At 41.4% G+C, this 12,098-nt stretch overlaps 1 protein-coding gene across 1 annotated transcript in view; it reads left to right on the top strand.

Annotated features, from left to right (window-relative positions):
- Nucleotides 1–12,098, top strand: part of THSD7B (thrombospondin type 1 domain containing 7B) — a 273,877-nt gene that overhangs the window by 48,655 nt on the left and 213,124 nt on the right. The window contains exon 2 of the mRNA XM_062004863.1: nucleotides 8,309–9,101. Coding sequence (XP_061860847.1) covers nucleotides 8,309–9,101 — 793 coding nt within the window. The remainder of the gene's footprint in view (nucleotides 1–8,308; nucleotides 9,102–12,098) is intronic.

The following is a 12,098-nucleotide window of genomic DNA, read 5'->3' as shown; positions in this document are numbered from 1 at the left end:
CCAGGATGGGGCATCCACACTTCTCTGAACAGCCCATTCCAGTGTAGTCACAGGGAAGAACTTCTTCCTGATACCTAATCTAAATCTGCCCTCTTTCAGTTTAAAGCCATTACTCCTTTTCCTTTCACTAAATGCTCCTGTAGAAAGTCCCTCTCCAGCTTTCTCACTGGCCTCTATAATACTGGAAAGCTGTCTCACCCTGACTCCATAGTAGAGATGCTCCAGCCCTCTAATCGTCTTTGACCGTGAATTTCCCTGTATGGTTACTTTAGGAGACCATTAGTGCTGGTATTGACATTGTTTGGTAAGGTTTGTTGCACAGATGTGGATGAAGCGGTCTCTTCCAGAGCTGAGTGATCACCTCTGCAGTGATCCTACCTGTTGGTGGAGTATTAGCCAGAAAGTGGACCTGGAGTGAAACCTGGCCTTTGCATTGTGGAAAAATGACTTGGAGTGACTGCCTGTGTGAAGGGTGTTGAGGGGAAGCCAATGTATGGAAAGCAGAAAAAAACCTTGTGCAAAGCTTGCTTGGAGTTAAGCCAACAGTCTACAGTATAAAACTGAAGTGGGCCTTGGGAATCATCCAATTCCTACAGGCAAATATGAAATGATCTCATTCACAAGATAGTTCAAGCTCCTTTCTGCTTCCCTGCAAATGTCGGAATAGAACTCCTTGTCTTCCTTCTTGGATATGTTTGAAGGGATCTGAGCTTTCCTATGGGCTGGAGAGAAGATGCAAACGTAACTGGAGAGGAGGCTGGGGTGAGAAGGAGGTGGAGGTGGCCATCCAGCAACACCTGTGTGTTTCCTCTGTTTCCCCACTGGTAAGGTTGGGTTGCAGGAGGTGCTGCATAAGCAGTGTTGTATTGATTTCAGGTGATAACAGTTCCTGTTGGGCAACACAAGCCCCAAAGTCAAGGTGGAGTGACTGAAGAAACATTTTTCAGCTGCTTTTTCTATTAAGGTTACATTTGCAAACACCTTATAAAGGCTATTATCTTTTAAAAGGAATTGGTTTTCATAGGTGTTTGGAATTTTAAAAAGGTCAGTGTTTGATTATAATCATCTATAATCCAGTACTGAGATGTTTTTAATCTAATATGCAGTAAACCACTCATAGTTATAATCTACTGATAACATTTATTTATACTGTTTTGTTTCTATAGGATAAATAATTTTATATACATTATGGCCTCATCTTCTAACATCAGCTGCTATCAAGGCAGAAATCTGTTCTCATGAACCCTCAAAATATCTTGGATGGGTATTTCAGAAATGTTTTGGAATGTGTGAGTTGGAGACTGGTTTTGACTTTGTTTGTTTGTTTTTGTTTTTTTTAACTGAGAGTCAGAAGAAAAGAATATTTTGCCCTGGGCTGTCTCTGAGCTGTGGGCACATGATTGAGTAGCACAGTTAATGCAGTTTACATTACTGCTTAATATTGAGAAGTCCTGCCTTCAAGTGCCAAGGGCTTAGTAAATCACTGAATTTTCATAAACAGCAGTGTTCATTACATTTTGCTGCAGAATGTCGTTCTTGCTCAAGTGTGTCTTGAGTGTTACTGCATGTGGATAATAAGGAAAAAACCCTGAAATGTGAAATTGGAACAAACCACTGCGTGGCTGTAAGTCACTAAATGTCACTTGTACTCAGATCTGAAATGAGATGGATAACTAAGCTGCTGACTTACTCATTTGTGGAGGTCATGAAAGTTTAAAAAAGTGCTGCAGATAGTTAAAATTAATCCTGAGAACCTGAGGAATTTTATATACCCCGTGTGACATACTACAAATAATACAATAGTCTTTTAGTTTGTATAGCATCTTTCATCCAGGTTGTAGTTGCAAGTGTTTTAATGAACTGTTGTTAATAATAAAGAGCAAAATAATTAAGACAGTTAAATACAGGCAAGGAGGAAAAGCTGTATTTTGACTGAGATCTGGCAGTAAGTGTAGGGCAGGCATACAAAAGGGTTATTCCAGAAAGCAAGGGAGTGGACGTTTATGCTATCTATAGCTGTACTAATATTACTTTGTAATATTAAATACCTAAATGTGTCAGATCTGGTATCATAGGCTGTGTACAGAGCTGGTTCCAGAGGTTTTCATCTGTTTAGTCTGCGAGAAAATATGTGACTGGACTGAGTACACTGACACAGAGAGAACATGTTATGCAAATAACATCAGCGTAGTAAGATCTTTGTCAGAATCATTAGAAATATTTTTCTTGGCATGATATTGAAAGTCTTTGCATCATGCCAAAACCAAACACAGTGGTAGTTTGGTCTTTAAAAGTTTAGTTCATAATTAAATAAATATGCATCCGAGTCTAATAAAAATACATAATTCTCATTGCAAACCCTGATTAAATTATTTACAAGACTAAATTAATTTATGTAACTATAGTAAAATAACCAATTGTGAGAAAAACAATTCAGTGGAACTTATTTTCTGCCACTTATTTTCTGCCACTGTTCATAATAGTTAAGATTAATTGGTTTTCATTTGTTCAGGAATGAAGCTCCTGTGTTGTCTGAGTCTGTTGTTGCCTCTTCTCGGAAATGGCAGAAGGTGTTAGAGCTTTCCATTTCATATAAACATGCTCTGGGGGAAGGATGCTTAGAGTGACATCCAAAGTGGTTATATGACATTTGAAGCAGAAATAGTCAATGAAAGCAGACACTGCAGTGATCTTCTGGAGTTATGATCGTGTCTGGTGGAGCTCTTCCTCAGACAGGCATTAATAAAGTCGTACGTCTCTCTTTACAATGTTTGAGGATCTTTGTCAAAGAATCAGAAGCTTCTGTTTAAAAACAAATTGTTAAAATCTAGAACAAGTGATCCTAAGCTTGAGCCTTAAACTAAAAGACAAAGTGAAAAAGAGAAAATAGAAGGACTATTCCAGTGATTGTTCTTTAAATTTTCCAGTGTTTCTTCATTGTTTTATGTATCAGGTGTGACTTGGAGAATATATATTACCTGTTTGAAAGAAACTACTAACACAATACTCTATTTAACTGATTGCTGATCTTGTCCTAAGCTTGCCAATTAGTATGTAGCTACAGGGACAGAATAATTGTGGAAGATGCTTATTGTTGAATGAATTCTCAGATGATGAAATAGTTGCAATTAAGCTAAATGTCACATTAAACTGACCATAATTATTATAACAATCATTATTAAGCAATAACATACTTATTAAGCAGCTCTTATTTGGATTCCTATTCTAGGTTTGATGTTTAGTGGTGTTTCATTTTGTCTGTTAAATGTAATTATTGTCTGAGTAGCTTGCTTCCCTTATGCTTATGTGACCTGTGTGTCAAAGAGCAGATGTCACTGTAGCCTTTCAGACATAATTATTGTGCAGTTGTAGGTAGGTCTTGCAGACAGGAGGAGCAAATCAGTACACAATACATCAAATAAACTACAATTACAGTGTTATTGCACGCCTTTAATGGGATTAGAGAAGCTGTACATGATGATAGTGCAGTAATCTTTCTGGCTGATAAAAGATGGCAAACAGAACAATGCACAGTTTTTCTTTATTAGGTTGCCTTGATTTATTAATCCCTTTCATGTCATTATTAAGTGTAGTGTTATCGATGGCTTGTAAGAGACAGTAGTGTCTTTGTTTACAGTTTTTTATAAACTGTCTCTTAACATTTTTGTACCAGTCAGGCAAGTTGTTCTCGACTTCTCAGTTTTGAAAATAGTGATTTAATTTAATATCATAGAGTCATAGAATGGTAGGGGTTGGAAGGGACCTTTAAAGATCATCTTGTCCAACCCCCCTGCAGAAGCAGGTCCACCTAGATCAGATGACACAAGGAACGTGTCCAAGTGGGTTTGAAAACTTCCAGAGAAGAAGCCTCCACACCCTCCCTGGGCAGCCTGTGCCAGGGCTCCCTCACCTCAACAGTGAAATAGTTTTTCTCCTCTTCTCCAGCTGCTGCTGGACTCTCTCCAGCAGTTCCCTGTCCTTCTTGAGTTGGGGAGCCTAGATGAGGCCTCACCAGGGCAGAGTAGAGGGGGAGCAGAACCTCCCTTGACCTGCTGGCCACACTCTTCTTGATGCATCCCAGGATGCCATTGGCCTTCTTGGCCACGAGGGCACGTTGCTGGCTCACGGTTAGTTTGATGTCCACCAGCACTCCCAGGTCTCTGCAGAGCTGCTCTCCAGCAGGTCAATCCCCAGCCTGTACTGGTGCATGGGGTTGTTCCTTCCCAGATGCAGGACTCTGCACTTGTCCTTGTTGAACCTCATGAGGTTCCTCTCTGCCCAACTCTCAAGCTGGTCGAGATCCCGCTGAATGGCAGCACAGCCTCTGGGGAATCAGCCAGTGCTCCCAGTTTGATGTCATTGGTGAACTTGCTGAGGGTACACTGTCCCTCATCCAGGTTGTTGATGAAGATGTTGAACAAGACTGGCCCCAGAACCGATCCCTGTGGAACTCCACTGGCCACAGGCCTCCATCTCAATTCTGTGCCATTGATCACCCCTCTCTGGGCTCTGTCATTCAGCCAGCTCTCGATCCACCTCACTGTCCACTCATCAAAGCCACACTGCCTGAGCTTTCTGATGAGGATATTATGGGAGACAATGTCAAAAGCCTTGCTGAAGTCAGGGTAGATGACATCCACTGCTCTCCCCTCATCCAGCCAGCCGGTTATGCTCTCATAGAAGGCATCAGGTTAGTCAAGCAGGATCCATATTGACTCCCCCTGACAACCCTCTTTTCCTTCACATGTTTGTTAACATCATTGAGGATGAGTTCTTCCATCACCTTTCCAGGGATGGAGGTGAGACTCTGGTTTCGTTGACTAATGGATTTATTTGTGCTGTGGCATGTTGCTCGGGCCTTTGGTGAGTAAGATCCTGAAAACTTCCAAGGATGTGATTCTGCTGTCCTTTGAGGCAGACTGTTTCAAGGGTTATCCTCATAGGAGTGCAGTTTTTCCTTATACCCAGCTTGGATTTCTCATGTTTCAACATATGTCCACAGTCTCTCCTCTGTGTCTCTCCATCTGATTAGGTTATGAGATTGATAATAGCTATCCTTTATCTTCATATTGTTGTCTTTTCTATAGACTGATCACTATGAAAGGTATTTCATTTTGTTCAGTCTTCTGCTTTAATTGCCAGCAGCCTCCTTTTCTATATTGGGAGTTGTAAAGCATCTTTCTGAAGTTCAGGCTTTTGATGCCTAAATTCCAGTGGTCTTTTAATAAAATGTAGTTAATATTATTATTCACATTATGCTGAGATGTTTATTTTAGTTGACTCAGATTTATTTCAAGGAAAGTGTAAATTTTACATGACTCTGGTAAAAATAATTAAATTCTAATTACAAAGCAGACTGTTGACTAGGAAGTATTTATATCCTTCCCCACTTCTAAGCTACTTAATAAGATGTTTAACTAAGCAATGAAACAATGTGGATAAGTTTACTGCTGAGTCCTGAAGAGATCATCAGGAAGTGAAAAAAAAATCTATAGTAATGGGATTTACATCTAATTTTTAACCTTAATTTTCATGCTTCTTTTTTTGGTGTGCCAAGAGCAAGCTGTGTTTTTAGGATGTTTACCAGAGAATAACCACAAATTGTGATGTGTCTAACAATAGTTTAAGTACTTAGGAGTCCTCACTTTTATTTTTTGATAATTTTTCATTTTAAATTCACATCTGACATTAAATAATGGCTGCTTCTTGCTTCTGGCTTCTGCTTCATCTCTCTCTATGCTGCTCATGCAGGGATTGGTAAATCTGCAGCTATTACGTACGGTAGTTTACAATCAACACCCAGGACTGTGTGAAAGGTACTGACAAGTTCTGTGCAATACTGAAAGAGCAATAATGGCTTTGGTGAGTGTAATGTGGCCAGTCTTCTGCCACAACTGCTTCGTGTCATTCCATGAGGGGTGTGAATGCTGTTTTTAAGGCTATTTGCTGTCCTAAGAAATAAGTAGTAAATCCCTAATTGGTGTAATGTATTTCAAAGTCCTGTAGGTGAATAAAACACTCTTATGCTCGTTGCTGAAATGGAACAATGTTATTCTTGAGTTTTTACTGTAATAACAAACTGATGAAGCCCAAACTTTTCCTGCACTGGAACTTCAACTTCTCAAAAAATTAAACTGCTTTTGCTAAACTGCTTCAGAGAAATAGGTGCTGAAATCAGCTCATTATACAGTTGTGTTGGGATGCTAGTTACTTTTCTCTTTTAATAAAAAGCCAACTAGTACTTGAGGTGTGAATTTTGGCTATTATTTTTAGTAAGATGACAGCATATACATAATCCCATGTCTGTTTTTGATTCTTGGTGTATATATAAGAATATTCTTTTAAATCAAGGTGACAGATGAACATTTGAATTGTCAATAGACTTCTTCATTTAACTAAACTTTGAAAGTATATTTACAGGCTCATTGTTTTGAATGTTCAGTTTATAAGCACACTGGATTCTGTTGAAGGCCTGGTTTTAGTGTAGTACAGATGTCTTGCACAGTTTAGTTTAATGCTGCCCTTCCCCATTCAAGATATATGTCGTGGCTGAGTCCTTATCTTGAACTAGTACCTTCTTATGTGAAACAGAGGCATAAAAGGGACAAAGATTTTTCACCTAACCTGAGGGATTCAACAAAAGCTGGAGCTGTCTAAACCCTGATGACTCTGAGAGCACCTTTTGCTAGCTGGACCGTGGGAGAAGGTGACAGACTGAGAGTAGCGTTGCAGTCTTGGCCTGGAGGGTGACCGAGAAGTGCCCATAGAAAGGGACACAGCAAGAGCACAGGTTATGTTGGAGGAGAAGCTCAGCTGTATCAATTCCTATTTACTTTTTCTCCTTTACGAACAATGAAAAAAGGACAGGAATTTTTGTTTAGTTATTTTTTATTACACAATGTCAAGCCACTGGCTCTGGAGGATTAACTCTGTGAAGAAAGAGCAATGAGTGTGCCAACAAAACCACCATCAACTGGATGAAATACCTGATATTATAACTGCAGCCATTATGAGGCTGTTTCTTGGTTTTTTTATGTGCATGTTAGGTTTTATAGTGTAGGCATGTAACTAATTCCAGTAGCTTTAAAATCAATTTAAAAAAAAAAGTTGACTGGAGTAGCATTTTTTAATATAAATTAGCCTATTTATTCTAAGTTCATTTTCTACCTTGAAAACATACAAAAGATGGGGTAGTTGCAGTGCATTTTGCAGTGAGAGTTATATATGCAATGTTCTTACCGAGTGAAATGGCTCTGTTATGAGGTATTGGAAATTTTAAACTTGGAAATGAGATGAGACCCTCTTGAGACACGATCATCAAAATCCCTTTCAGCGTTAAGATTTGCCCCAGTGCTTTCCTGTACCTTTTGTTTTCGATTCGTAAGCAATTTTGTACTTTATAGCCCGCAGATTATTTTTTGGAGGGTTGGTTGAGTTTTCTGGAGTGATACTGTCACAGAAAAATCTTTCTATTTAGCCTTGTCTGATTAAATTTCCTTGCAATCCTCAAATAAGATTCATACGATTACTATGTATGTTCATGTGCTCCAGAACTAAAACTGACATTGCTGTGTTTAATTTTTACTTGATTTCTCTTCCTGAATGACTGACTTTACCACTTCTTATAGTGCCATGTGCTGCAAGTGGAAATTACTTGCTTGATGTACATCCCAGGGTAATTCAGAAGTCGATGCACATGGAGGTGCCTTGCAGAGCAGGACAGTGTGGGACCTATCCTGCAGTGCAAACATTATGATATCAAGTCAGTTTCTTCATTTCAAACTCCTGTTAAGAGCATGTTCTTCCTTTCACAGTATTCCTCCTCACCATTTTATCACTGCGAATGATGATTCAGCGGCTTCCCAGTGCAGTTTATTCCATTGACTAATTGCTCTATTAAGACTGTTTTCCTCTTATCTAACTTGACTTTCTTTTCCTATTAGATTATAGTTCCTTTATGATCATTTTTACATTCGTTTGCACAAATGAAATTAAATATTCATATTTCCTCGGGCTTTGAGATGCGTTTTACTGCTACAGAAATGTGCCTGGCCTGCCTTTAATTGGAGATGTTGTGGGGCATTTTTTTTTTCCCCTGCAAGTTTCTCTGAGTGCTTTAGTGATGGGAGTACACTGGGAGGAGAAATGATTTGTAGTCTTTAGGAACCATTTAACCAATTTTAGAGTCCAGCCAGTAGTTACTTGCTTATTAATACATGACAGGGTATGGTTTGAATGCTACTGGGCATCAGGACAGATCCATGAGAGGCATATTACGTGGCATTTCTCAACACCCTGTCTTTTGCAGGTCATTGGGGCCGGTGCGTTGGTGAGTGCGGCCTGGGGGGCATTCGGAGCCGTGCCATCTGGTGCATGCACGTGGAGGGCTGGACGACGTACCACGCCAACTGCGACCAGAAGGACAAACCTGAAAGCCAGAGGAGGTGCTTTAAAGTCTGTGATTGGCACCTTGAGCTGTTCGAGTGGGAGGTTTCAGGATGGGACAGGTGTGGGCTTGTCCCCTTTGCTGGCAGTGAAGTGGGAGCGGGGCCTTGCGTCACTGCGCAGCACGGGTTGCAGCGCCGGAGCGTCCGCTGCCTCCAGAAGCTGAACAGAACTGTTGTTGCCAACGAGATCTGTGAGCATTTCAGGCCGCAGCCGCCCGTGGAACAAGCTTGCCTGGTGCCCTGTCCGCGGGACTGCGTGGTGTCTGAGTTCTCTGCCTGGTCTGAGTGCGGCACGGGCTGTGCCAAGAGCTTGCAGCACCGGACGCGGACGGTCATTGCTCCGCCTCTCTACGGGGGTGCCCCGTGCCCCAATCTGACTGAATCCAGAGCCTGTGTTGCTCCTGCCTGTCCTCTCGGGGAGGAACAGCACAGCTACAGCCTCCGAGTAGGGCCCTGGGCTGAATGCCGGCTGCCCCATCCTAAAGACATCAACCTGGTGAGGACTATGCTGGATTTGGGCTCGGACTCTGGAGAGCGAAGCACGTCTGGGTTTCAAGGCTACAAACACCACCACCGTCCCACAGAGGTGGAGATCGGTTACCAGACCAGGCAGGTCAGGTGTATAAGGAGCGATGGGAAAAACACAGCACTGAGGTAAGACTGCTTCCTCTCTTCTTTCATCCCCAGTGGATTTGTTTGATGGAGCACTTGGTCTACATGGCAGCACCACGGCGAATAAGCTCCCATTCTCGAGCTTTAAATGCAAATTTTTATGTGTTTTCTTTATGGTCTTTTTTTGATTTAATTCCCTTCTTGTAAAGCTAGCATATGCTGAATATTTTGCATTCTTTTACGATTTGTGACTGTTTAATTCATGTTATGTTTTTAATAATTCTCTTACGGGGTTTTGTTGTTGTTGTTGTTTGGAGGAAACATCAAGGGAATGGAATTATATATCAGTTTGTACTGCTGCTGGGCCATGGCTGTGGGAGAGGGAGGTTTCATTCTCAGTCATGTACTGCATATATTTGGTAGAAGAGACTAAAATTGCACCAGCTTAAGCTCCTTCATTCTTACAAATCAATACTGAATAAAATAAGTGAAAAGTTTGGCCTTATGAATAAACTAGAAGGTATTTCTTGCAAGGACAAATCAGTGAGCAAACCTGTGATTGTTCTGGTTACTGAGGAACCTTTCCATCTTTTGGATGCTGATACAAGATAGGTCCCTTGCATATGTCTCTGGTGATGGTTGATTTCTGTCCTCATGTGTTGTATCTAAAAATTTCTCTTTGTTAGTTCTTTGCTGTAGTTCACAAAGGTTACAGTAATGTGCAGCAAATAATGAAAAGATGTGTTCTCTCCATTTCTTGCATTTAAATGTTAAGCTATCTTAGCTCTGCCATTTGACTTCAGCTTGGATTTGGACAGGTGCCAGGAGCTATAGGTGACTGAGAAATGGATTGAGTTCTGAGAAAGTCAAGATTTCTGGAGAACTTCTCGTGTTCTGTTTTTCAGGGATATTAAAAGTTCTTGAAAAATCCTGTTCCTGAATTTTGAAGAAATCAATCTGTTTCTCAGTAATCTATAGCTCCTGGCGCCTGCACAAACTCATATTGCAGAGAGAAGGAGTTATTTTATGTCCAATTCTCTACCTGTGTTAATGTCTGCAGCGGTTTGGCACACATACTGAGGTGAAAATATACATTCTAACCTTTCTCTTACCCCCTCCTTGTACACCTGTAAGGTTTTTTTTTTATTGGTTAGAAAAAAAGTCAAGCTTTATGAACTGTTCCAGCAGTTCTTAACATCTTGACTTTATTACTTGTCTCTAAATATATGCTGATTCTAAATATACAGATTTTATGCTCATGTAGCTGCTTGACTTTAATGGAGTCACTTGTGATTTATGCCACCGTGCGACCAGCAGCGGGTTTATGTCTGCTAACACTTGTTAGCTGTTCTTCTGCCTCTTGTATCTCATTCCTTATCAGAGGATCTGAGAAAGGGAATCCTGACTTTGTCAAAATGTCACTTGCTCTGCCCTCTCACTGCTGTATTTGATGTAAGAATGGGGAATGCAAGATGCTGTTTCTAAAAATGTTTTCTCTCTGTGCTGCTGTGAGAGTTATAAGTTGAATTTATGAATGACGGTGCAGAGCGCCCTGAGTGCTTTAGTTTTAGTGACTTTACCCCTGATCAAGCTGTCTTCTTCCTTGCTTCTTTCTGGGTTTTTTTTTTTCTCCTGATCTAGCCCCTTTTTTGAGAGTGTACAGCTTCATGAGCTGCCTCCTGGCAGGCTTTCTCCACTGAGGCCGTGTCTGATTTGCTGCAGAGGGCTGAGCCTTGACACATCCTTTACTCTTACTTCAAGCACAAGAGGAAAGTCCATTGATTGCATAGATGACAAAAGGTTACATCATGTTACGGTGTCCAGATAGTCAGGCACTTTTCCTTTCTCATTTTGGACCTAAAATCCAAACCTAAAAATCCAGCCTAAAACCCAATCGGTGTTTCATTCTAGGGCCAGAGTGTCAGTGTTATCAAATGCCCTTGACAACACCTCTCTTTAAGCATCCCCTGCTAATGCCCTCCTCGTTTTGTTGTGCAGCAGCATATCTGCCCCCATCCTTCTGAAGAATGGATGCCATCTTGCATATGTCGCTTTACAAGAGCGATGATATTTCGGCTACTGATAAAGAAGAGTAAATGTATTTGCATAACCCTGTAGCAGGATTTGGCAGGCAGCCAAGCATCTGCTGTAAAACTGGGAAGAAGGACTTTATTCATGCTCTCTCATTTTCCTGGATGAGGTTTCCTATATCAACTTAACATCGTTGAGTAAGTACCAATGAGAGATACAAATTAAATGTCTGGAAAACTGAGGCAAGAGAGATCAGTATCTTTCGGACATGCTTTAATGCTGGCCTCTGAGCTGCTGTTCTAAGTAGGACTTTGCCACCACCTCCCATACCCCTCACTGCAGCCTGGTAACAAAATCACAGAATCACACAATGGTAGGGATTGGAAGAGACCCCTAGAGGAAGACCATCTAGTCCAACCTCCCTGCCAAAGCAGGTCCACTTAGATCAGGGGACACGGGAACGTGTCCAGGTGGGTTTTGAAAACCTCCAGAGAAGGAGCCTCCACACCCTCTCTGGGCAGCCTGTGCCAGGGCTCCCTCACCCTCACAGTAAAGAAGTTTTTCTGTAAGTGGAACTTTCTGTTTTCCAACTTATGTCCATTACCCCTTGTCCTGTCACTGGACACTACAGAAAAATTGATGCCTCATCCTCTTGACATACACCTTTCAAACACTTTGTTAATAAGATTCTCTGTCAGTCTCCTACAGGCTGAACAACCCCAGTTCCCGCAGCTTTTTCTCACAAGGAAGATGTTCCAGTCCCCTGATCTCCTTGGTGGCCCTGTGCTGGACTCTCTCCCTTTCCCTCTTGAGCTGAGGAGCCCAGAACTGGACACAGGACTTCAGATGAGACCTCACCAGGGCAGAGGAGAGGGGTAGCAGAACCTTCCTCAACCTGCTAGACATTCTCTTCTTAATACATCCTAGGCTGCCATTGGCCTTCTTGGCCACGAGGGCACATTGCTGACTCATGTTTAGTTTATTATCAACCAACACTCCCAGGTCTCT

The sequence above is a fragment of the Colius striatus genome, chromosome 11 (assembly GCF_028858725.1).
Source record: "Colius striatus isolate bColStr4 chromosome 11, bColStr4.1.hap1, whole genome shotgun sequence".
NCBI lineage: Eukaryota > Metazoa > Chordata > Aves > Coliiformes > Coliidae > Colius > Colius striatus.
This window is presented reverse-complemented; position numbering and strand designations above follow the sequence as displayed.